Genomic DNA, 26,227 nt, shown 5'->3' on the forward strand with positions numbered 1-26,227 from the left:
TGCCCTCTTCTGGCCTCCCTAGGCACCTCACATATATACACAAATAATTTTTTAATCATTAAAAAAATAGAGAGTAACTTTATGCTAATATTCAGTGCTTTTGACAAGTCTAATGTATTTTAAAACAGGCAAAATCCATTAGTACCCAACTTCAGACATATATCTTTGCTCCATATTTTAGTGTGTAATTTTTTTCATTGAATAATGTTGGGTCTATGTATAGTCCTGGGTAAGAAATGGGATGGCTACTTCTAATGGTCCGGAAAAATGCTGATACAACGTCTAAAGATAGTACAGTTGAGGCTTGGTGTGCTTCCCATAAAGTCATGTGTCTGAAATTTAATATACAGTCATATATATATTGTGGTTTTCAAAGATGGGCCACTGTAAAAGAGATCAGCAGGTCAGGGACCTCTGACAGCATAAGTGTTATTTGGAAACCAGGAGAGAGACAAACTCTAAGGCGTTCCTAGACTCACACATGGTGTCTTCAGCTCTGACAGGAAATAGTGAAAGGGTCATCAACAGAAGCCAAGCACAAGCTGATATCGTGTACATGGGCATTCTACAGAACCGTGAGCTAAATGCACATCCTTTAAAAAAAGTTGAGATATTTTATGACTATGTCATTATCTGTGCTCGTTGGCTTTTGTCAACTTGATAGGAACCTAGCAACAGATTGAAAGCAGGCATCTTAATTGAGAAATCCATCCAAAAGCTTGGCCTCTGGGCACGTGCGTATTGTCTTGAATAGTGGCTGATGTGGGAGGGCTCAGCCTACTGTAACCAGTGCCTTCCCCAGTGTGTGGGCCTGGAGAGAATAAGAAAGCAGACAGAGCAAGCCACCGGAAGCAAGCCAGCAGGCAGCACTCCTTCCTGCTTCTGCTGTGTCTCTAGTTACTCATATAGAGCAAATAAAAAGTATATGTGTACCTTTATGTATCCAACAAAACCCAGTGTTTGATAATCATGAAAAACACACACAAGAATAGAGCTGCTTTCTTTATAGGAGCCAAAAAAGTAGAAATAATTATTATATCTGTTAAACTCAAAATGATTAAAGAATATCATTTGTTTATAGAAAACAGTAATGGTTAAGATTAAATTACTAGAGTTTAAAACAAAGTAATTGAAGCTCACAGATGTTATACTAAACAGAAACCAATGACAAAAACCTCTCTCTCTCTCTCTCTCTCTCTCTCTCTCTCTCTCTCTGTGTGTGTGTGTGTGTGTGTGTGTGTGTGTGTGTGTGTGTGAGTGAGTGTGTGTGTTTGTCTGATTATATTAAATTCAAAAGACAACAAAACCAGTCTAGATATTGCAGGTCAGAACAACAGCTGTCAAAATGGTTGACAAGAAACAGAGTTTGGAGGTGCAAGATGTTTTCTAGAATATGGTACGTGTACATGAAAAGTCTCAACATTTTAGCACTTCTCAGTATGCAAATTATACCTCTATAGGAATGTTTAAAAACATCAACTTGACTGCATGCTATAATTTAGAATTTAACAACTAGCTAGACTTTGAGAAAATTATATTTGAAATATATTGACACTATAAGAGGTTGGTAAAAGTTTAACAGTAAATGCTCATTAAATAATAGTTAGGGCTCTTCAGAGAAGTCTCAGCAGCTATGAGTGCTTGCTGATCTTGCAGAGGACTGAAGTTTGGTTTCCAGCAGTGATGTAAGTAGGCTCACAAATGCCCAGAACTCTAATTCCAGGAGATCTGCTGTTCTCTTGTGACCTCCCTGGTATCTACACATACTTGCACACTCTCCTACTGATGCACACGTACATACAAATAACCATAAATAAAATAATTCTTTTAAAACACTCTAAAATTGCTAATACAGTCTTCACAAAAAGCATAAGTATGTGCTTTTAACTATTCAAAGCTGCCAGTCACAAGTGCTTCACTAAGGTACCAATACGCTCGCACGCTCACAAAGCTAGTTTCTGTTGCTGCTGCCTTTATCCCTCCTGTCATATGCATCTCATCGAGTCCTTCACCCACAGGACCCACTGTGTCCCCCCCCCCCCCCCGGGTTGTTTATTGCCACCTCTAGATTCTGTCACATTGATGCCTTCCTTTCAGTCACTCCACCTGGCCTACCCTCACCACTTCGGACTGAGTTAAACTCACTTTTCTCTGACCACATCACCACTTTCTTTTTGCACGGCCCTTTTCACATCTGAACTTGATCCCATAAATTCTCTATTTGAAAAAAAATATATATATAGTGGCTTTTTGGTTATACTGGGCTCCAAGTATACATTTTTTTTTCGAGACAGGGTTTCTCTGAGTAGCCCTGGCTGTCCTGGAACTCACTCTGTAGACCAGGATGGCCTGGAACTCAGAAATCCACCTGCCTCTGCCTCCCAAGTGCTGGGATTACAGGCGTGCGCCACCACCGCCCGGCTCATTTTTAAACACCATATAGAAGAAGCTGTCAGATGCCAGATGTCTGTCTGCTTTCCACTGTGTCTTCTGACATCCTGGGTGACAGATATCTGTCTCAGCCTTTGTCAGGCAGCTCTTGCCTCCACACAGCCTGCAGTGCACAGTGACCAGTTGCGGAGGGGGGCAACCTTCTCTTCGTTTAGTCCTTTTGAAGTCATGAGAATTACCCACCCCCACTGAGAGCAATCCTTCATACAACTCAGTGAATGCTATCACGTTTGTCTTATGCACCACATTCCGATGAGATGGTAGCCCAGGCCAGGCCAAGCATGACTGACCAGTGCACAGCTGTGTCACAGTAATTATTCAATATATGATTAGAGAGTGAATGGCCAATAACAATAATATCAAAAAATTACGAAGTGATTATTAAACACAGGCCACCATGAACATGAAATCAAACTCTTCTACAGCGGCCAGACTTTAACGTGCTGGGTGAGGGGACGCTTGGGTGGGGATGCCGGCTGGATGTAATTGAAGGGAACCCTGTCTGCTGCTCTGTCCTCAATGGGCTGAGCCAAGAACATGATCAGAGTTTTAGCCAAGAGCAGAAGGATAACTTAGACAACAAAATGCCCCCACACCTCTCTTCTGAGTCCAAAGATTCTCAAAATGCAACTGATGCACTTTTACTCTTTCCTGTGCACATTGAGACAGGAACTTATGGTGCCACTTAATTCACTAAGTCCTGAGTATTGTGTGGCAAAAATGTCACTGTAAGGAACTTGATAACTGACTCCTTCATAAGCCATTTTATTGCTGCGACATGGATACATGGACCCATGTTCTGAAAGGAGTAGGAACATGCCGGATGATTTCAAATAAAAATATGAGTTTAAGGAGAATGGTTTAAAGTTGGGGCGGGGGGGGGGGGGGAAGGTATATAATTTAATAGGTCAATTTAAAAGATCTGGCATTCAAAATATTTAATTTCTTACATCGGGATAATCATTGCTTAAGACTGGTTTTCTATAGGCTACAAAGTACCAACACATTTACAAAGGAAGTGAAAGTTACGTTATGAAGACAACTTCGCTTTATGCCACAATCACAAGCCAATCTTTCACATCCTCAGTCCCAAATGACAAACCAACGAAGACTGGGGAAGGCATGTAGAAATATGGTGAATCTAATTTATCACACCCAAAAAGCCGGAGACACTTCTGTCAGCGCCATGACATTCATTTATTTGAAATGTTCTAGTACTCATTGGGAGTGTAGGTTCTAGGATCACCCTGTGATGTTCAATTGCATGTCTGCTAGTCACCTCCAGGGCCTGGGGAAGGCCACTGCCTTGCCATACCCCGGCACCCTCATATGTAAAACGGACACACTTGCAAGTCTAGCTTCTTCAGTGTTGTTAGCTATTAGGTTAGTCCATGAAATGTCCTAAAAATCCACCAACATAATGCATGATGAGCTGTTTCCTACCTTGTGACGGTTTATATGGCAGTAAAGTGTCATGGGATTAACACTACAAGTCACCATGAGCGTTAGAAAGCAAGACTGGGTAACCTAGTCTTGGAATAACCCAGGAAAGAAAACACAGAATTCTGCAGAAGTCCTCCAATTCAGCATTCCTGAAAAGGGTTCTAGTGTGGGGACAGGCCTGACATCTGTCTAGGTCCCCACAGTTCCTGTCATCAGACAAGCAAAACTTTGGCAAAAGCAATCAACTGAGTGAACCAAGATATCATTAATATAGGTCGATTATTTCCCTGTACAACTGACTAATACAACTGTAATACTAAGTCCCACGTACAGTGTGCAGGCTCAGCATGACCACTGTTGCCTCTGAGCCTCACACTTCCCTTGTAGCAAAGTCAAACCGGAGCCATGCGGACTGTAGAGGGAGCTTTTAGAAAACCCACTTACAGAACCCAGCTCTTGATTAGTTCTTTCAGAGTTCCAGCTCCTCTTGCTCTACCTCACAGACCAAGCTAATTAATCTCTGAACAGAAGCAGCCACATCCACCATTAACTGAGGCTTCACATCGCACTGGGAACTCGCCATGGACTGCATCGTTACTTCTTGTGCTTTACTGAGGTTGGTAAGTATCTCACTTTACAAGCCTACCCTGGTAACCACTGGGTATTTTACATTTATATACCAAAATAATTAGGGCATTTGTAGGACACTGAAAGAAAAGACATTTATAGGTCCAATTTCTTTCACTGTGGTTAGGTCAATAATAAAAGGGATAGATGACAACTAGAAAAAATACTCTTTGAAAATTCATTATTTCTAAGATTATTTCTCAACTACTGTTCTTTAAAAGCCTACAATCATCAAAATGCTGATTTTATAACCTTCTCTGTCTGTCCGTGTCACGTAGCATTCAACAAGGAGCAGAAAACCAACAAAAGTTCCAGCCTCACTTGCCATTCATGTTCTGAATAACGGAATATACACTGTTTGGTACTCATCCTGTAAACTCCTCCACGGATATCATGTCCCATTCATACTGTAATGCCAATGATTCAGTAAATGTTTCTGCATGTTAATAGCATACATGAACAGGGTATGAACACTGCCAAAACCTAAAACATCCCATCCACCATACAAACACACTCTAAAACGTAACTGAAAATATTCATTATTTTATTCACTGGTTATTCTTTATTCTGAAAGTCAGTATTGAATTCTCTTTGGCAGATTCAATTACTCCAATGGCTGTTATCCACATCACTGCTAAAGATCTGTATTATACACAATCTGAAAAGGAATAAAACCGAACCAAGAAGACACTAATAGAAAAACAATAAAATGTAGAACTTATAAGGAATGTGAATGGAGAAGGGATGTAAGGGAAAATCTGGTAAAGAAATTTTCCCCTGCCTATGTCAGTCAGATCACCATAGTTTCTGTCACCTCTGTCCACACCAATGTGACCATCATAGTTTCCATCACCTCTGAAAAGCAGCAGTCTTGGCTCAAGGGCCACTCCCACTTTCCCAATTCACTGTTGACAGCGGACTATGGGAACAAAGAAGAATGTGGGCAGTGGGATCCATGCAGTGGCTAAGGCAAGATGGCGTCCTGAGCAGCCCTAAACATGCAGCCCAGACACTGCTGATGCTCTCAAGAAGGCTGGGCAGACGGGGGACAATGTCGTACCATGCACACTATTTCACTTTCACCCAAGACAACCATTTCTATATCCAACATCTAACACTCTGACAATCAAAAAAGGCAAAAGGAAACCCCACAAGTCTCTAATGTATGCTCCCACCAGTATCTGCAGTGGCAAGATCGTACTGAATGAACAAGGGCTGTGTTTTCCATGACTCTGTCATGCCATTAAAATATAAATGTCTTCTTTTTAAGTACAGAAATCATCTACAAATTTCTTACTCACTGTATTTCTGTTTTATAAGACCAGTTTAACACCAACAGTATTTTACATTTAAATAAAAAAGCAAAATGCACTAGATCTAGGAAAATGTCATACCTGGTGGTGTGTCTTGCTGTTCTTCCACAGAGGCAACATTTATTTCTAAAATTAAACAAAGGAACAATCCATTATATGTGGCAGATTGTGGCTCAGGTAATTTGTAGAGAATTCACCTATGATTGTCATAAATGCATTTGGTTTTGATACCATGACAACAAAAGAATTAGGTACAGTTGATCAAGGCTGCATACTTCTCAACCATTTGGAAAGCAGGCTTCAGGAAGAGACCTCGTTAAGAGTCGTACAACAGAGATCGGCTTTATGACCTTGGTTTTCCCACAATATTGAATCAGACTCAATAAGCAAGTGGAGGAAAGAACAGCTGGGCACCTTGCTTCTTTTATAGAAATCTGCCACTAAAACATTGTCATTACTCTCTTTGGAACAGCGGGCAGGATCAGGACTTTGAGTGTGTGCATGGAGTCTCCCACTGCCAAATGACACTCTACACCTGTTTCTCCTTAAAAACACTTGTCTCGGAGTTGTAGCACTAAATAACATTTTTAAAAAATTAAGTTGTCAAAGAATGTTGAAATCAAACACCATGCTCAGAAAAGTTGTTTTGGGAAAAAAAAATCTTCAAGATGAATCTGTATTTTATTTTTATGTTTTGGGGGCTATGTGCTGTGTAGAGTAAAAGGTTCGAGGCCCCTTCTGGGTTTGAAAACTCAACAAAGCCTTCTAATCCATGAGCTCCCAAACCCACCAATCCCTGAGCCCAAAATCCCACCAATCCCTGTGCAGGAAATCTCATCAATCTCCTGTGAAAGGTTGGTTGTACAATATGACTGTGGTATTACTTTGGTCCTGACTGCCAAGATACCTTCCCCAAGAGCTCTGCAATGCTTCCGTGAGAGAAACCCTGCCCCTCGGAGCTATAATATTCACACACTGAATCTAGAACCCTGCACTCCAGCATGAGTTACCACTGAAATCTCTACCCCACAGGATTAGCTATCCTAATAAGACTTGAAAATGTGGATGCGAACTTTAGATGGTTTTCTTTCCTTTGTGGCTTCCACGGCAACACCAGCCATTAGAATCACTCTATAAATTACCTTACAGTCTAGTTTCATCAAACCGAGCGACCCACTTTACAATGCCTTAGACATGAGCTTGTTAGTTCTACTTCTCATGAACTGTAAGAGGACAGATGTGAATGGCAACAGCTTTCATTCCAGTACTGGGAAGGCAGAGGCAGGAGGATCTCTGTGACTGGAGGCCAGCCTAGTTTATACAGCAAGTTCCAGAACAGCCAGGGGTATATAAAGAGACCATGCCTCCAAAACCAAACAAAATAAGCAAAAAAAAAAAAAAAAGGAAGATTATTTATTTTTTTACGTTTTTCTAACGTTCGAAATATTGATATGTCCTCTTTATTCATTTTTGTGCTTATTTTTAATTATACAAATTATTCTCAAAATAGAATATTGAATCTATTTTAAATAAAAGGAAACAGAAAGCTGGATATAATCCCAAATTCCAGCATTCTTGCTTCCTACAGGAAGCTTGTCACGAGTTCCGGATCAGCCTTGGCTACATAGAAAAATCAGTGTTTAAAAATAAATAAGTACCCCTATTCTTCCATCTACCCCTTCACTCTCTCAGCTTCTCAGAAATGGATATAAATAATCTGCAGAATCAAGAAAATATGTTGTGAGAGGCCCACAGAGAACTGTCTTCTGGCTTGTGAGGTATCCTTTATAAGGTGGCTCAAATGAGCACACTGTGAAGCTATTTGCAGTATCCTTCTTTATATACTTCCCAGCTAGGACAGCAACATTCAAGGTGCTAGTCCTCTTTGGAGATGGACACGCCCTTCCCAGGGGGCAATACAAGAAAACAACAGCCAAAGCTGGTGGTGCCTTGACCTTAACTGAGGTAGTCATGTACTCCTTCCTAGCTTTAATGGCTCAGCAGTTAAGAGTGCTGACTGCTCTTCCAGAGGTACTGAGTTCAATTCCCAGCAACCACATGGTGGCTCACAACCATCTGTAATGGGGTCTATGCCCTCTTCTGGTGTGTCTGAAGAAAGCTTCAATGTATTCATAAATTTAATAATAAACTAAATCTTAAAAAAAAATAAGTAAATCTAACACGTTCCACACCCTTTAAGTAAAATAAAATAGTGAACATGGAATGGAGAGGTAATTCAGCAGTCAAGAGATGGTTCGAATACTTGGTGCTCCTTACAGAGGACCCGTCTTTAGCTCTCGGCTCTGATATAGAGGCTCACAACTGTTTGTAACTCTAGCTCTAGGACATCTGGCCCCCTCCTCTGGCTTCCACAGCAGCAGGTTTATGTGCACTGCACACGTATGCATGCAGGGACACTCCCATACAAATAAAATATAAAAATATAAAGGTAAAAAAAAAGTAACAACCCAAATCATAGACAATCCCATCCAGTTCAGACAATGCACTCATGTCTCCGTGTCACCTGATCACTGACATCATACTACCAGAGTGTCACTATTCCCAGTTAACTTAAACTTTTTGCTAATTCTATTCTGGAAAACAACAACAACAACAAAAATGTATATTCAGCAAACTCACCAGAAAATTTGATCAAAATATCACATATTTTGGTTTGTGATTTTTGAATATAAAACTCCCAACTTTGCTTTACAGTCCAGAAAGATCCATAGACACAAGGCTCTCAGCCCTGCTGACTACCAGAGAGAATTGTAGTCTTACATATTCTCAAAATGTCTGAAAATTCTTGGAAAGGAATCATGTCTCCAAGCTTGGAGATGTGTGGTCAAATCGCACATGGTGACTATGGTGGTTACTCATGGGTGATCCAGAATAAACTAAGAGGCAGGGCTATGGGCATGATTATCCCAGGCAGGGTTAACTGAGCTTGATTTGGCAGAATGTGTGGAAGTGTAATCTGAGGAAATGTGTGTGAAAGGCTGGTGACAGGTTTACTTTCCTGTGCACAGACAATGGGGAGAGGCCTGCACAGGCCCTGTGTACCATCTTTTTCAGATTGGAGTTTTCTTCAGGTACCAGTGATGGTTACATTGAGAATTCTTCTATTACCTTCAGTATCTTGAACATCTCTGAGTCAAGGAGAATTAGAAAATGCACACAGTGCATCTCAGTGGTAATATGCTAACCCATGCTGGGGCCTCTATTTCCAGCCTGACAAAAAATGTGAATTAAAAGTTCTAAGAGTAATTCTGCAAGGAAACATCTCCTATGGTAGCCCTCTGATGAGAACACATGCATGCCCACACAGTAAACTTGAGGACCCTAGAGAGAAGGGCACTGAGATATTTCTGTCTGTGGAACCAGGCTCATCCAGACCTAAGCATCCTTCCCATTTTAGCACATTATTTGTTTAAAAAAAAGTACAGTCTCCTCCTCAGTGTCTACTATGAGAACCAATAAACAGAAACAACCCACATAAAACATTCTTTTAACTTAATTCTAAGAATTATTGGATCTCTTATACTGAAATACTTCTACTACTAACAAAAAGCTAAGCAACTACTTTCATTTTTCAGAAAATAGTCCTTCCTTTCCAAGAATATCTATCAATTAACCAAATAAGCAATAACTATTTTTTCTCCTCTGCATCTAAATAACATCACAAATCAGCTTCCAGCCCATCTCCACCCAGAGTAACCCTTTCTCGCCAGCGTGCTTTCTCTGAAGAGGTCGCTTACTCATAAACAAGGGTAACCTTGCGTCCATACCTATTTCTCTCACAGCAGCCTGTCTCTGCACCGTCTTTGCCCTCTTCCGTTATTATATCTGGCCACTGGAATGGAGGCCTCATAGAAAAGAACCCTGCTGGATTTATGCACCCCAGCACTGCCTGGGTAAACACATAGACCTTGACACAGACTTCGAATAGCCTCATCTACTTCAATGTAGAATATAAGATTATCTCTAAAACCTAACCTATGAGCCAGGCATGATGGCACACGCCTTTAATGTCATTACTTGGGTAGCAGAGGCAGGCGGATCTCTGTGAGCAAGGCTGGCCTGATCTTCGAAGCCAGTTTCAGGACAGCCAGGGCTACACAGAGAAATTCTGCCTCAAAAACAAACAAACAAACAGACAAACAAAAACAAAAAAAAACAAAAGCAAAAAAGAAATTTACCTTCTGAAATTATGCTGGAATCATCTATGGCGTTATCTAAGAAAATAAATGAATAAACCAAATACATTAATATTAACTCTCCTCCACTTAGATCAGTGGTTCTCAATCTTCCTAATGCTATAACCCTTTAATAGAACTCCTCATGTTGCTGTGACCCCCAACAACATAATTAGTTTCATTGCTACTTCTTAACTGTAATTTTGCTACTATAATGAATTGCAATGTAAATATCCATGTTTTCCAATGGTTTTCAATGACCCCTGTGAAAGGATCATTTGACACTACAAGGGAATCACAAACCACAAGTTGAGAACCACAGACTTAGATCCCTAAAAGCAGCTAATATCCACTCAGAAAGCTCTGTCTAGGCTGGATCTCCTAATGGAACACTCCCATAAAGAGTATTTATTTATACCACAGAATCGATTCTAATTCTAAATTGTATTCAAAAGTTTAATCTTACTCCTGCTGATATAAAATAAATATTGCATAAATAGAAAATGTATAGTTCATTACAGGTTGCAAATGCTGTACTATTTGATGCGAGGGCCTAGAGTATCTTTAGATTTTGATATCTGTTGGCTATCCTAGCACCAAACTCATGGTAGAAACCACTTTCGGCAATTCCTAAATGCTTATTTCTTATATCTCTCTGTTCCACAGCTATGCAGTTACCATAGGAAAAACTCACCTGAAACCTCTATCCCTTCATTTTCTGAAGGCTCATATACTGTGAAGTAAATAGAAAACAGAAATCATGCAGCACTGAGTGACAGTAAAAACAGGCAACGTATTATAGGCTTGGCCGTATTTCATTTATAAACATTGTAAGCCTCGGGCTTACTACCACAATGTAGACTGCAGGGCAGGGATAGAATTTGACTAAATGCTATAAAACAAACTGTCTGGGCTCACAGTTTAGCCATTGAGTGGCCACAGGAAATGGGAATTTCATGTTCTCCTTCCCTCGCATGGGGAAGTATAAATTCCTCCCATAATCATTGTTAGCAAGATTCACTGATTAATTAACAAGGATTCTCTTTTTCTGGCTTCCAAGTCTGTGTGAGCTCTCCCCTGCTAATTACCCCAGGATCCTAGTTTTACCAGGCAGTCTTTAGTTTGCATAGTGATTGGGTTGGAGATAAACACCCCTGCCAGGTCTCCTCTTAGCAGGAACTGGCTGACAGGACCTTTAATTTACTATGGTAACCAGGGCCCAGGGGACTGGAGTTTCTGTGCTTTGATGCAAAGGCTGGTGTCCCTATGGCCCTCCCCCACACCGAGCAGCAGGCAATTTCCTCAGTCAACTGACAATCTAAAATGCTTCTAGTATGTGGTACACCAAAAACAAACCTCTGGACTGCCTCAATAGTAATATAGCTTACCAAAATGCATGATAACGCAATGATACGTTAACAAAGAATGGTTTTTGAATATTGACGATCTTTTAGACATTATTTGGGAATTAGAGTACAATCATCTCAGTGAGCAGTTAGTGTTTAAACATGTGTAAAAAAAAAAACCTCTGCAGACCTCAGAAGCACAGCCTGCTCTCTCTTGAGCCAAACTCCCTTTGCCCTGCTTCTTCTACCTCAGATTTCTTCAGTAACTGACATTTCTTTCCTCTTCTCAATCCACTCCCATCAGTGCCCAGAAAAGGAGCCCCGTGGGAAGTGCAGGGACAAGTTTTACCCAGGGTACTCCTAAGCTCTGCCTAAGGTGCTCTCAGCAACAGGTCTCTCTCCAGCACATGCCCTGGGTGTGCAGGGCTCCCTTTCCTCCTCAGTCTTCCCCACTGGCCAGTTCTTTTTTCAGCAGGCAGCAGAAGTGTGCCCTCAGACGCAGGGCCTACCCATGACCCCACAGTCCTACCCCTGACAGGATTCATAGTCTGGCTCCAATCAATCACTAGCTGGAGCCCAGAATCCTATGAAGCACTGGAAACCACTACACGCTGAACACCAGCAAATGGCTTCTCTGGTCTCACTCTTGGGGGGCTCAAAGCACCCCCACTACCAGTTTGTAAGAGCCGAGGTCCCTCTGCCTCCCAGTTTCTCTTTTCTTAGAGAAAAAGCCCAACAGCCACCAAGCCAGCAGGAGTCAGAGGTCCCAGCATCTTGTTTTCCCACTCGCCATCTACACACATGCAGCAAAACCTAACAGTTTGACCTTCCAGATATTTCTCAGATGTGTTCACCACCCTCCACCTTTACTGGCAATACTCTGGTTTCCTGGCATCAATTGCCACCATTGTGCTCCAATTGAGAGACCCCAACTCAATATTTTTAGACCCCAGCAATTTAGCTTAGCACTGAGTCACTGAGTAACTTGCCTTTCTGCCCTCAGCTTGAGACCTTTGGCCTCAAGAGATGGCCCACCCTGTCCCAGGAACTAGCTCACCACATTCTTGACACATCTGATGACTGGCCCAATGTTTAACTCTACAATGCCCCAAGCATGCTTGCTCCAGATTATCCGTAACCTTCCTTAAGGCATAAACTATTGCCTGACTTGCTCATTCTGTACTTCCCATCCCGTGCATGATTTGTCCTCCACCCCTTTAAATAACCCTGACTTCAGTTGCTCAGGGTCCCATAGTCCTCTACCCCTGTGTGGTGTACGGCTGTGGACCCCAGAGCTCTGGAATAAAAATCCTCTTGCTAATTGCATTGAGACCGTTTCTCACGAGTGAAATGGGTGTCACCTTCTGAGGCATGGCGCGCTAGGGTACCCTCGGTTTTTTCGGGTCTTACACAATCTGTCCACTAAAACACTCATTAAACTATGAAGAATGCAGATTTGAGTTCACAGTGCCCCTGTGTGGCACCCCAAGATGAAGACAGCATTCTCGACTTCACAGACACATGGATCAAAAGGTCATCTTAGCTCCGTTCCTCTTTCTCCCCAGAGAATCCGTAAACAGACGTCACCAAGCACCCTCATCTCCAAGTACTTAATCAACATGCCAGCATGCTTCTATTATTACAGATGCCATGCAATAACCTGGCTCTCACGAGCACCTGTCAACTGTAACAGAAGGCTGCACTGGAATGACTGCCCGACTTCTTCTTCCTGCTACATTATCGTGTCCACGAGGACACCAAACACATGGCTCCTCATTAGAGCTACGGCAGTCACCTGTGCTGGACACAGACAACACTTACACAAATAACTCAGTGGGAGAGCAAAGCATCGCTTCCTGGGTCGTGCACTGTAGGCCGGACGCCTCAGGGACCTCTGTGAGGTAAAAGGTGGCTCTAGTTCTGCCAAACAATGTGTTCACCAGATTCTGAAGTTTGATGGAAAATGTGCATGATGTTCTCCCAAGGTTTCTACCTGCTACAGCTTCATTTACATACAGCAAGGTGATGAAAAGCTTCCCACCAGATCCTGATGTCCCTTTAGGTCAGGACATAGTCATTACCCTTCATACACATCATGGACAACACATCACGGACTCTATTTCTTACTCATAAAATCTTGAGCATAAAATCTTGTTAACATTTTAAAATAGCATTTAGTATTATTATTTAACTTCTTGTGACATTTGATTTTAAAGTCCTCTAGAGCTTGTCTGAGCACTGCAGGCCAATCTTTTTTTTATTAAATTACAACATGATTGGAAGAAAAATATCTCATATCTTAGCTCTAGAAATAATCTTTTATGTATGAATTTCCATTTGCTCCTTCAAAGTCAAGAATAAAAAATTAAATGTTATCTCAATGGTCAAGGTTTTTTAAATTTTTAAAAACTGTAAGTAAGGACAACGTAGGCTTATCATTTTTAACCCATTAGAAACAATGATTACAGACAGTGATCTTGATATGTTCCCATATCTTAAACACAGACATACAAATTGCCCTGTCAGACCTACACACGGATAGTTCTAATTTTTCTTTTCCCCATGAACGTTGCCAGCTCTCAAGAAGCTATAACTCTGTGAAGTAGACCTCCTACAGCCCACAGTTCATAGATCTAAATTTCAATGCTGTGGTCACCTACAGAACAACAGGTCTTTATACTGAGATGGGTCCCAGCTCACTCTCCCAACCTTCCTTCTACTCCGTTACTCTCAGCTGACTTCTGTCTGCATATAGTGGTCCCGAAGTTGCTCGAAGAAAAACAACACATCACGGACTCTATTTCTTACTCATAAAATCCTGAGCAACTTATCTACCTACCTCAACCTTACTTCTTTTGCCCAGAAAACAGGAAGAACATAATCTATTGCATGGACTTTAAGAAACCATGTTAGAGGTGCCTGGCGCCAGGAGCAGTATAGTCTCCTAAAGGCCAGCCTCCTCCATCCCCACCCAGTCTGCAACCTGACTGTCAGCCAGAAACCAGCTCTAGATCTTTGCCAACAGGACAAAATACCATAGCAAGTCATGAGAGGAGGAATTTGTAGAAAGGAACTCTGATGGAAGAGATTGTTCATTTATATTTTATCCAAGAGGAATAACTACAAAATGGTATCAATGTTTGAAATAACTTGTAATTTCAACTTGTAGAAAATAAAATAAGGTACTATTTAGGCAATGGCCAGATTCACAAGTAAATTCTTTTAAGTAAATTAATTAAGTAAATTCTCTTGGTCTTTTGGTTGCTACATGATAACTATAGCTTAAAACACAATTCTGCATATTTTATACTTAAAAGTATGGGTACCTTTTTAAACAAACGAGTGGCTTAGGGTTAGGAAATATTTACAAACCTGGTTCATCATAGTCTTGGTGTCTTACTTCCTCTGCAAAAAAGAAAATAGAGATTTAAAACAAATTATGTATTAAACAAAACATTAAAGCTGTGTAACTAAAGAAAAAAGAAACAGATATTTAAAAAAAAATCTCATCTTAATTCAGATCTCTAATATTACAGTTACAAATGTGTGTCTTTGTCTAAAAGGAATGAATGTAAAAGAAGGAAATTGATTTTCATAAAATTCCTCCCAATAATCTACAAAAGGTTAGCATTGGGAGTTAGTGGCTTGCTCTGTTAGTGGAGCTGCCAGTAGGAGATGAGACAGAAGCTTATAAGACTCTTTTAATAAACAAAACATCCTACTAACGCTGCATCTATTCTTTGAAAGAAAAAAGCCACCAAATAAAGGCAGCGACCCAGAAGCACACCCACGATTTAGCAGTGACTGACAATGCTCGTGTAATACCTGGATCCTGCTGCGGCGTGCCAGCCTCTGTCCCTGCTTCACTGTGATCTAAAAGGATAAAAAGAGGAGGAGACTTGGCAAAGAGCAAAGAGCAGATGCATCACAGACACCACTCTAAGAGTCACTTATCGATTCTAAGAGAAATACTGTTGTGGTTTCTACATATAATGCCAGTTTCAACAAATAATGCCAGTTGTGGTTGAAGAAACACATCCGTTTCTCATTTACCCTGTTAAGTTAAATAATATGCATAAAACTCTGGCAGGGAATATATAAATAACTGTAAGAAGTATGAAGCGGCCTCTGTGGGAATTACAGTAAGCCAGACTTGAGTCTTCCTTAGCCACAAACTCCAAGAGAAATATACATTGATAATTTTAATATTTACATACCTGAATTTTCCTGTTCACTCATCATCTCTTCTACATCGTTTGGATGGCTCTGTGATGCTATAAATTTGGAAAAATGGCATTTAAAATGCGTCAAATAAGCTTATATATCATACCTAAAATCTACCATATTCACCCATGCATGCACTGTACTTAATACCAAATGGAAAGATAAGGCAGCTTCCAACATAGATCTATTTGTAATCTAGGCACAAAGGAGCAAAGCCATGGTCTAGGTGGCACATACAAACTCAACTAGTCAGCAATTCAAAACACACTAGTGCAGAGTACCAAAGCACAGCACAGGCCAGCCCTGCACTGGCTGCTGCCAAGCTGTCTGCAGTCTCACGCCACAGAAACGCGGTAAGGACCTTTGCTGGCTTCATTGTCCAAGGCTACAACGCACGCATGCGCACTGCTTTGTTTATTTTTCTTTCTCTTCCTTTTGTTTTGTTAGAGACAGGTCTTACTTTATATTTATAGCCAGGCTAGCTTCAAACTCATGGCAATTCTCTGGCCTCAGCCTGCCAGGTGCTGGGAGAGCTGGGATTATGGGTGTGGGCACAGTGCCCAGCTTGGTTTTGGTGGTGGTGGTGGAGGTGAGTGGTAGTAGCGGGTGGATGTGTGCACACGCACACATGGGTGTGTGTGTGTGTGTGTGTGTGTGTGTATGTTGACAAGGTCTCACATCACCCAGGGGATTTCTGAACTATATAAGTCTGAAATGAAAGGTATATACCATCAAAACCAATACAGTTCCCTTGTATATTTTCAGATTTTGTGTATATTGTGAAATATTTGTGATATTTATATATACACACACACACGTGTATATACACACATATATATGTATATACATAACACAATTAACATTATTAGCTATGTCATATGATACATTAACTATGTTTAAAAATTAATAAGTAGTATTTTATTTTTATTTCATGATACTACTAAAAGATTCACTCTAATTAATAAAGACAAATAAAAAATCTCACCTGTCTCTTCCATGTGGTAACTATCCTCAATTTCTGGGAAAAAAAAGCATTGGGTTGATATTACAACTCTCATGTATTGCATATGGATAAGGAAATATGGCTATATCTATATTTTGAGTGATAATCCAGGTAAGTCCAATACTTTCCATTGATTATAATATGAAACTTTAAAAATAAAGATTTTCATATTATTTCTACCAATAAATATCTATCATTTTATTGCTACACTTTACACCACAAGATTCTCTTATTATATCCGCTCAACAATACTACAGTGTTGACACACAAAAATCTCTGGGCAAAGGGAGAAGGCAGTTCAGGCAGTGACCAGCAGGGGCAAGGGCTGAGGCCAGGGGAGGCGCGGATGGCTAATCCACCTCACAAGCTGCTGTGGCATCGTCTTCACTGGCTCTGCCCCACCACTGTCCAGGTGAAAACTGCTTGTCGACAGATGAAAACATAAACAAGGATGGGGACTGGACGCAGGCAAAGAGAGAGGAAGGATGTCTTTTGTTTTGTCTTTTGTTTTGTTTGAGTTGGCTGCTGGTTAGTTTTGTTACTTTCTTTTCAGACAAAGTCTCAGTAGGTGGCTACTGCTGATCTGGAACTCACGACAGAGACCAGGATGGCTTAGAACTCACAGAGAGCCACCTGCCTCTGCCTCCTGAGTGCTGGGGCTAAAAGTGTGTGCCACACACCTGCACGGAAAATGGCCAGGTCACTGAGCTCAAGTAGTCAAGACAATAAAAACGCCACCATTGGATCCTCACCACTGTGACCCTTGGGTAATTAGTTTAGACATCCATTGACAATTTTGTGCATGTACATAATGTGTTCTGGTCATGTCTGCCCTCCGACACCCTTTTTCTGTTCCCTGAACTCCTCTGGACCCGCTTCCTTCCAACATGTCTACTCTGTACTTATCTGTTTTTCATGATTTAACCTTTGTATGCCTTATTTAACAGATACAGAAGGTCAAACTATTTTTAACCTCCAAAGACTTTTAATGATAAAACATTTTGGTCCATATTTAATCTCTTTTGTCAACGGTTATACTAGAAAATAATGTTTTTTTCGGCTTACAGACTTCTTAGAAGTGCTTCTTCCTGCCCAGAGCTGAACCACCTAACCTTATTGCATTCATTCCTCCCTGCTTCATGTGGATTGCAATTTGCTGGATAAACAGCACCTCAGTAAAAATTCTGAGCCACTGTAAACCACGCTGAGCCATTGTAGCCAAAGACAAGAGGCGTAAGCATGACACGTGAAAATGGGGACATCGATGCTCGTGCATCCTTAATCAGAAATCAGAAACATGCTGCTGTGGAAATGATGGTTGAAAGTATACTATGATCTCAGCCATTCTGACTGGTGTGAGGTAAAATCTCAGGGTTGTTTGATTTGCATTTCCCTGATGACTAAGGATGTTGAACATTTCTTTAGGTGCTTCTCAGCCATTCAATATTCCTCAGGTGAAAATTCTTTGTTTAGCCCTGTACCCCATTTTTAATAGGGCTATTTGGCTCTCTGGAGTCTACCTTCTTGAGTTATTTGTGTATATTGGATATTAGCCCTCAGTCGGATGTAGGGTAGGTAAAGATCTTTTCCCAATGTATTAGTTGCCGTTTTGTCCTATTGACAGTGTCCTTTGCCTTACAGAAACTTTGTAATTAATGTGGAGAAAGAGGAACACTCCTCCACTGCTGGTGGGATTGTAAGCTGGTACAACTACTCTGGAAATCAGTCTAGTGGTTCCTCAAAAACTGGACATGACACTACCAGAGCACCCTGCTATACCACTCCTGGGCATATACCCAGAGGATCTCCCAGAATGTAATCAGGACACATGCTCCACTATGTTCATAGCAGCCCTATTTATAATAGCCTGAAGCTGGAAAGAACCCAGATGTCCCTCAGCGGAAGAATGGATATAGAAAATGTGGTATATATACACAATCAAATACTACTCATCTATTAAAAACAATGAATTCATGAAATTCTTAGGCAAATGGATGGAACTGGAGAATGTCATCCTGAGTGAGATGACCCAATCACAAAAGAACACACATGGTATGTACTCACTGATACATAGATATTAGCCTAGAAGCTTGGAATACCTAAGACACAATTCACATATCAAATGATGCCCAAGATGAAGGAAGTAGAGGGCCCTGGTCCTGGAAAGACTCGATGCAGCAGGGTAGAGGAATACCAGGACAGGGAAGCAGGAAGGGGTTGATTGGGGAACAGGGGGAGGGGAAAGGGTTTATGGGGCTTTTGGGGGGGAACCAGGAAAGGGGAAATCATTTGAAATGTAAATAAAGAATATATCTAATAAAAAAAGAAAAATTAAATTATATAAAAAAGAAAATATACTATGTATACTCCATACTATATATATATATATATATATATATATATATATATATATATATATATATACACACACACACACACACACACACACACTATGTATATTCCTATCATATACTCCATATTATATATAGGAATATATATACTATGTATATTCCTGTCAAAATATACTATGTATATTCCTGACAGTTGGGGGCCGCGCCCACCCATCAATGCTATCAGTTCCCTATGACGAGTGCCTCTCCTGCTCTATGCGGACTTGAACAATAGCTTCTAAAAACAGTCACACACAAATTAGGAGCTGTCTGCTACTAAAGAAATGTCCCAGCAGATTATGTCAGATGTTGATGTGCTTCGCTGTTTTGTGACCTGCAGCTTTTACAACTATTTATTAGCTGGTTTTGTGAACAGAGGTCCATGGAAACACAGCCATGTTTATACTCAGTTAATGACAGTCAGTGGCTGTCTTTGCATTGCAATAATAGGTGAGTGTTCTAGACGTGGCGAATTCTCCTCTAGATGAACACACTTGATACCTAACTACTTTAAAAGACTGGGGACATGCTATGGAAGCTACGGATTGTGCTCTGCACAGTAGGGCAGACAGTGCTGTTGGAACAGAAGCCAGGGACAGAGTGCAGTTCATCATGACTTGAACTTCATATAACACACGGCACCAAGGTGGGGCAATACAGGAAAAAAGTCTGTGCATACTATTATCAGAAACCCAGTTATTAATGAAACAAATTTGGTATCAGTTTGCTTTAGAGAACACTTCTTTCACTCTGAAGCATTCAGCTTCATCTTCAAAATATTTAGATAAAATTAAATATTGCTCTTAAAGGAATTTTAGGAAATTTTTAATAACTGCACTATAAACATTCAACTAATCTAAAACAAATGTGTTCTACCTTCATGAACTGTCCCGGGTTCCAGGTCCTCAAATCTGTCATCGCTGTCCGTCACTGTGAGGAGGTCCCCAACCTCTGGCAGTGGTTCTCCTGCTGACTCATCTGCTTCAAGGTCTTCAACAAGGAGAAGTTCAGAGACCAAGGGGAACAGTAAGGAGCCACAGCGGTATCCTATCTAGGCAGACTCATCTGCAGCCACCCCATGGGGCTCTGCCGCTGTCCCCTCTAATGCTATTTTCTCACTCTGGCCAGTGCCAGTCTATCCGAAAGTCACCTCTTATTACAATGTGAACTAGAGGACAGGCACCTCGTCATGCTACTTGTACTGAATCCTAAGCAGGTAGGAGTATGACTAGCCAATGGAGGTGCTCCTATATATGTATGATGAACAAATAGATTGATTTACAATTACTAATACACACATCTCTTTTATAATACCTGAATCATAAAAAAAGGTTACATCAAGACCTTTTATTGAGAACTGTCAAATGCCATGTAGTGACTATAAATGCCTTAATGTGGAAAGCAACTGGCTGTGTTCCCAATCCCACTGCCTCACCTCACCCTGTGCATCCAAACACGCCTAGGCTTAGTGTTTTAGTTAGCAAAGATGTAAAGTTAATTGATAAATCATTTTTAGGATATAATGAATGAATCTGTTACATTATTCCATTTCGATATAGTTTCGGACCGTGGCCTTGCCCTAAAATGACCCCACAGTGACTTGGCTTCTGGCAGATTTCTTTCTGTAAACAATGCTTTAGTGGAAGGACCTGAGTGAGCTGGACTGGGCTGTATGAGGGAGTCTGGAGTCTCAGGAGGCAGCAGGATGTAGGCTCTATGCCAGATGTTTTAAGTGTAGACAATCGCCTACTCCATGCTTGAGATTCTCCATATAAGTTTCTAATTATCTATTCATATCATTGATGAGAAGATGAAAATAGAAACATGGCTGGCCTGCCAGCAGTATCTCGCTGTGGCCATTACCATCAAGATTCCTATAGAAATAGTAGGATTCTTTCTACTGCTGTTGAACCACTCCTATGACCACAGAAAGCCCTCTTTAGTTATTCTGCACAGTGGGGCATGGTAGTGTTCGGTTTTAAATGATGTCTGAAGTCATGGAGCACCTGTGTAACTGTCTATGCAGTAAATCTCTCTAAGAATATAGCACAGAACCAAGACAGTGAGGCAGGGCACTCAGCTCGAGGATGGATTCTCCGGTTAGCTGTTCATCACACCCGCCTTAGCCCCTGGGCCAGTCCGACAAGTACCTGCTGGACTCTCTACCTTTCTGCACCCCCATCCTTGTAGAACTGACTTTCATGAGCCATGATGACTTTAAATTTGATCTCTCTGATGCACACAGGTCAAGATGATGGTTCCTAAGGACAGAGGACCACTCTAAGACCAGAAACCAGAGGCTGATGGCCTGGGTGGGTCACTCTACTTCAACTCTCCATTTATTCTTGATAAAACCCAGGACTTATTTGTGTTCACTTATTCATATGATTTTTAAATTAAATATGTCCATAAAACCCCTTCACAGTAAGGTTGGAATTGTGAAAAGTATATCCAGTGTTCCCCCTGAAAGTAATAGTCTATAATTACTTGGGATGTAGTTATAGAAACACAATTATTTTAGGAACTTGTATGAAACAGAATTGAATTCATACCATGGTCTGTGTGCACTGATTCCTGGAGAAGGGACTGAATTTGTTCTTTGACTTCATCTTCAACATCCTGGACTTCTAAAATAATTACAAATAATGAATGAATGAATGAATGAATGAATGAATGAATAAATACATAAATAAATAAGTGTGAAGTAATAATAGGAAACTCCAACACTGAAATATTGAATTTACATACATATTGCCATGTCTACATTTGGCTTGGAGGCTCCGTATTTTTCTATCCACAGTCTATTCACTCCCCTACAAACATGGATACTTAAAATTGGCCTTATTTGCTCCATAGAGAGACTTTCCCAAAAACTTTTAGAGAAAGAAACTAATTTAGGTATAAAGTTTGCCATTAAGAAATAGTCAAAGAGAAGATACTTTCAACTTCTAATTAATAAAATTTCCAATCACGTTAGAAGCAAAGGTAAACTTTTAATAAAGAGGGTTACTGGTAAAGGCCAAATTTAGCACACACTAAACAATGTGACCAACTCTGAACTACTGACAGGAGGAAGGCCACCATGGGCAGTGTGAGGATGCTAGTGAGTGGGGGTTGGTCCACACACATACGAAGCTTACATGATAATGAACTCCATATCAGCTTTAGAGCAATGTATCTGAAAGTCAGATCCCTAGACTCAAACAATAATGACTTATAAAAGTGGCCATTAATGATGGCATTCTCACAGCACTGTGGTACTTATCTGATTATAAGATACATCCCAGCATTACACAGCAAGCCTGTTTCTGCAACAACACTGTTGTGAGTTGGTGGAAGAACAGCACTAGACTTCATCCTGGTATGACCAGTGGCTCATGCAGGACAATGCAATGATGGCAGCTACAAAGCACAGCTCTCCAGTGAACAAATTCGAAGTTCTGGCAGGGACAGGGTTTAACACACTATGCTAATCACTTACTAAAGCCTTTCTAAAGCATAACGATTTTATATATCTGCTTCACTAGTCGTTCATGCTGATATCCGGATGGAACTATACAGGTCTGTAATCTCCACTGTTCCTTCCCTGTCTCCCAGGGTGTGTGAAAGCCTCCTCACGGGGCCATTTCATAAATGCTGAGAAAGCACCCAGTGCACCATAGCAAGGTTCCTAGCCAAGGGGTGGAGATGCTCTGCTCCTATGTTTGAGTCCTTGCAGACTCTGATGTCGTCATGGATTGAGAACTACAAATGGGGCCCTCCATACTTTTCCAGACTCCTCTGTTACCAGTGCCCATTTTGAACTAGGTGAGCACCCCCTGCCATTGCATTTCTGGCTCTACAAATGATGCTCTTCTCCCTTGGAGATGGGGCAGAGGCAGAAGCTGGGCTCCAGCATGTTAGAAAATAAACAGACAGTACAGAGGCAATGCTGCGTGGTGTATTCTGTCAAGTGAGGTCCCTATGCTGAAGAGGCGGAGTCGGGGAAGGGGGCGTTCGGAGGGCACCGAGGGCTTCATTTTACTGCACTGTATGAGAGAGAAGTAGCTGTATTTGTGAAACAGGTGGATGAAGCCAGAGAAGGAAAAGAAGAACTAAAGTACCAACAAGAGAACAGCTGAGAGAGCAGAATATAATCTGCAAGGGACATTGCCAAGAGGTTGGGAAAAATAGGAGTAATATTACCCCTGCGGGCATAGGGAGTTAGCAAGCAATCATTTGCAAAGAATATGAGTGATTCTAATAACCAAAGGGAAGAATTGAGAGCATGTGGCACATATCAGATCCACCACTTGCTCAAGAACTATTTTTTAACAAATTTATTTAGTACAAAATAAAATATTATGTGTTAAATTGAAATATTTGAATTAAAAAACCTTCTTTAAAAGTATTATGGATTCTGGAGCCATATAACAATTCCACAGTCATAGGAGAGATACTATAAGTTCTCCTAAAGTTTTGAAATAAACGTATAACAAAACTTAGACTAATATATTATTCCTTAAAGGAATGAAGCAAAGAAAATCAAATAGTATTCACCAGCACAACTTGGGCCATGTATTGTTTCCAATAAGATGTCATATCCAGCACTTCCAATAGGTGGCAGAATGAAACCAATTTTTTAAAATACTGCGACAAAGAACAGAAGCTAATATTCTATAATCGCTTTGCCACAATCGGAAAATAATGACGACAGATTAAAATTTTATGGGCCAATTTATTAAAATACAGCAGCATGCTAAATCTATGAGTCAAAGTCCCTTTATGGAATAATATGAGTTTATCTATGAAGCCACAATAGACAGAAACAGAAAGACTAGGAGGTCTATGGAGGCTTTGGGCATAGATTGGGGGGGGGGGGGTGTGGAGGGGACCTCAGCTCTTCATTCCTGCTGGAATTGTTCATGTGGCAGACAATGAACAGGCTGTGTACAGTCTGCGTCTGTTTTTACTTTAGATATAATAAGGTCACAGAGCCCTGAAGTTCGAGTCAGGAAGCACTTGGCTTCTGTCGTTCTCAACTGCATGGTCATGGGCAATGGACAGCAATAATTGGTGCCTTGGAATTCTGATCACAAATTAAAATAACCCTAGATACATTTTCACTACAAGATCATTTATCATAATTCCAGAAAAGAACCAATGGCAGCTCGTTTTATAAATGATGTGAACAACTGGGTAAGACACGAGTTTGTAACTTCAAAGATACCTGCAGGCCAAGCAGCCCTGGAGAGTGTTCAGGGTTCAGGGACACTTACCTGTCCCCTCGGGAGCCCTCTCCTCCAGCTCAGCCTGTGTCTCCGCCTCGTCCTCCTCCCGTGGAAATGTCCTCTCAGAAGTAGATCTTTCTTTAAGGCCTGCATTTTTTTTATTCACAGTGTTAACTAAGGCTCCTTTAAAAATCATCTTTATACTTTAAATCAGAAAAGTTAACTTTCAAACATTTGATTGGTGGAACAAGAAGCTCAGGCTTCCCATCGCCGTGCTTAAAACTGAGAGGAGGTCTCTTTTATCTCACAAGGGTCTTCAGTGTACCGAAGACTTTTTAAAAGGGCATTCATAAGTATTCACAACACACGACCACATCGAGCCTTGCCAAAAGGTCAGTGTGAGGCCAAGCTCCTCTCTTGTTTAAGAGGATGAGTAAGTACTTCCTAAGCCAGAGCTCAGTGCCCAGCAGAAGGAACCTCAAGGAGCAGAGCTGTGCACATTCAAGACTTGAATGCACTTTTCACGAGTAATGTTTGACTCTTCAGGGAATACTAGATTTTTAAATAAATCATACGTAACTCAACTACAAGTTTTACAAAGTACCACCTATAAGCAACTATATTAATTTTCTAGAGCTAAAAGGTATCAAAACGTCTATTTAAAAAAGTAAGGAAATCTGGTCAGGGGTGAGGGCATGCCTTAAATCCCAGCACTTGGGAAGCGGAGGCAGGTGGATCTCTATGAGTTCAAGGCCAGCCTGGCCCACAGAGCAATTCCTGGACAGGCAGGACTACTGAGAGAAACCCGTCTCAAAAACAAAACAAAATAAAAAGGTAAAAAAAATAAGGCAGGGAGCCAAGTTTACACAAATACTTATTTTAGAGCCACGTAAACACTAAGTTAGTGCTTTGACATGTCACATGTGAAACGGAACATTAGATAAATCCTTAATACTGCTGTTCAGGAAACCAAGGCGAGACGAAGAGTCCAGTTCTGTTTGCTGAGCCCTGGGTGTTTTTGCCCTCACTAAGAGCTGGATGAGGGTGGCATCTTGTGCACAGTGGCCTTTGGTGAAAGGTCAAGCCAGCTCCCACATTCTGCACATCGTAGGTACCACTATATAGCTAATGCCCACGCTCCCCTTATGTCAGTCAAGCATTTTACTCTTATTCTTTGTCCTCTGGTCTCTTATCCTGGTTTCTGCCAGATGCTACTTCTGTACCCGACTGCCTTCCATCTCCTCAATTTCAACACTCCCTGTACACATCACCACCACACACAGCTGTGTTCCACACGTCAGTGTAATCTAACTGTAAAAGAGATTTCAAACTAGTTCACTTGCTGAGTGTGTGCGTAGGGTTAAAAACCTTACATCTACTTGAAATACAGCATGAAAACTACAAAGCTCTTTCTCAATGACGTAACCCACACTTTTACCTCCTGACTGGCAAGTTGTTCAGGAATTATGAATGGATGAACTGTGCTAAGTCAATCAGGAGAGGCTTGAGATTCCACAGACTCATGAGCTTTGTCTCAGCATTCAGTACTTTAGCCAGCAGTTGGCCAAAGCAATTGCCACAGAAATGCCTACTGCATGGCTACGGCATGCAGTGGTACCACTCCACCAGCCCACTGCTGCAGAGGCTCACTGCAGGGCCAGAGCACCTTAAATAGACCTGGTTGGCACAGGGATATCTGGGAGAAACGAGGGTTGCAACAATCTTGCTACAACAATTTACAAGAGATTCCTATGAGGAATGCAGCAATCTTGCTGTTACTGTTTTCAAGAGATTTGACTGTGTCCAGGATTTCTGTATTATATGTCTAGTTTTCCCCAGGTGGTATCATTATGTGCCTGGTGTCCTGCAATAGTTACTATATTCTCAGAAGTGTCTCAGTGTGAATGAAAGGTTACAACCTCACCCTTCACTTACATACATTTAACTGGCTTTCAAACTGCTCTGAATTTGTGTTTTCAACAACAGACCCATCCAATGGCAGATTCAAGTGCCTGAAAAACCTT

At 41.1% G+C, this 26,227-nt stretch overlaps 1 protein-coding gene across 8 annotated transcripts in view; it reads right to left on the reverse strand.

The window, feature by feature from the left end:
- Asph (aspartate beta-hydroxylase) overlaps nt 1–26,227 on the reverse strand; it is a 225,844-nt gene that overhangs the window by 127,309 nt on the left and 72,308 nt on the right. For 4 of the 8 annotated variants that reach the window (XM_052176051.1, XM_052176049.1, XM_052176055.1 and 1 more), the window contains 10 exons: nt 24,252–24,350; nt 21,546–21,620; nt 19,870–19,983; nt 16,586–16,618; nt 15,594–15,650; nt 15,202–15,249; nt 14,749–14,781; nt 10,725–10,763; nt 10,034–10,069; nt 5,916–5,960 (listed from right to left, as the gene is read on the reverse strand). In XM_052176051.1, coding sequence (XP_052032011.1) covers nt 5,916–5,960; nt 10,034–10,069; nt 10,725–10,763; nt 14,749–14,781; nt 15,202–15,249; nt 15,594–15,650; nt 16,586–16,618; nt 19,870–19,983; nt 21,546–21,620; nt 24,252–24,350 — 579 coding nt within the window. The remainder of the gene's footprint in view (nt 1–5,915; nt 5,961–10,033; nt 10,070–10,724; nt 10,764–14,748; nt 14,782–15,201; nt 15,250–15,593; nt 15,651–16,585; nt 16,619–19,869; nt 19,984–21,545; nt 21,621–24,251; nt 24,351–26,227) is intronic. The other 4 variants (XM_052176053.1, XM_052176050.1, XM_052176054.1 and 1 more) reach the window with 4 other exon arrangements.

The sequence above is a fragment of the Apodemus sylvaticus genome, chromosome 3, assembly GCF_947179515.1.
Source record: "Apodemus sylvaticus chromosome 3, mApoSyl1.1, whole genome shotgun sequence".
Lineage (NCBI taxonomy): Eukaryota > Metazoa > Chordata > Mammalia > Rodentia > Muridae > Apodemus > Apodemus sylvaticus.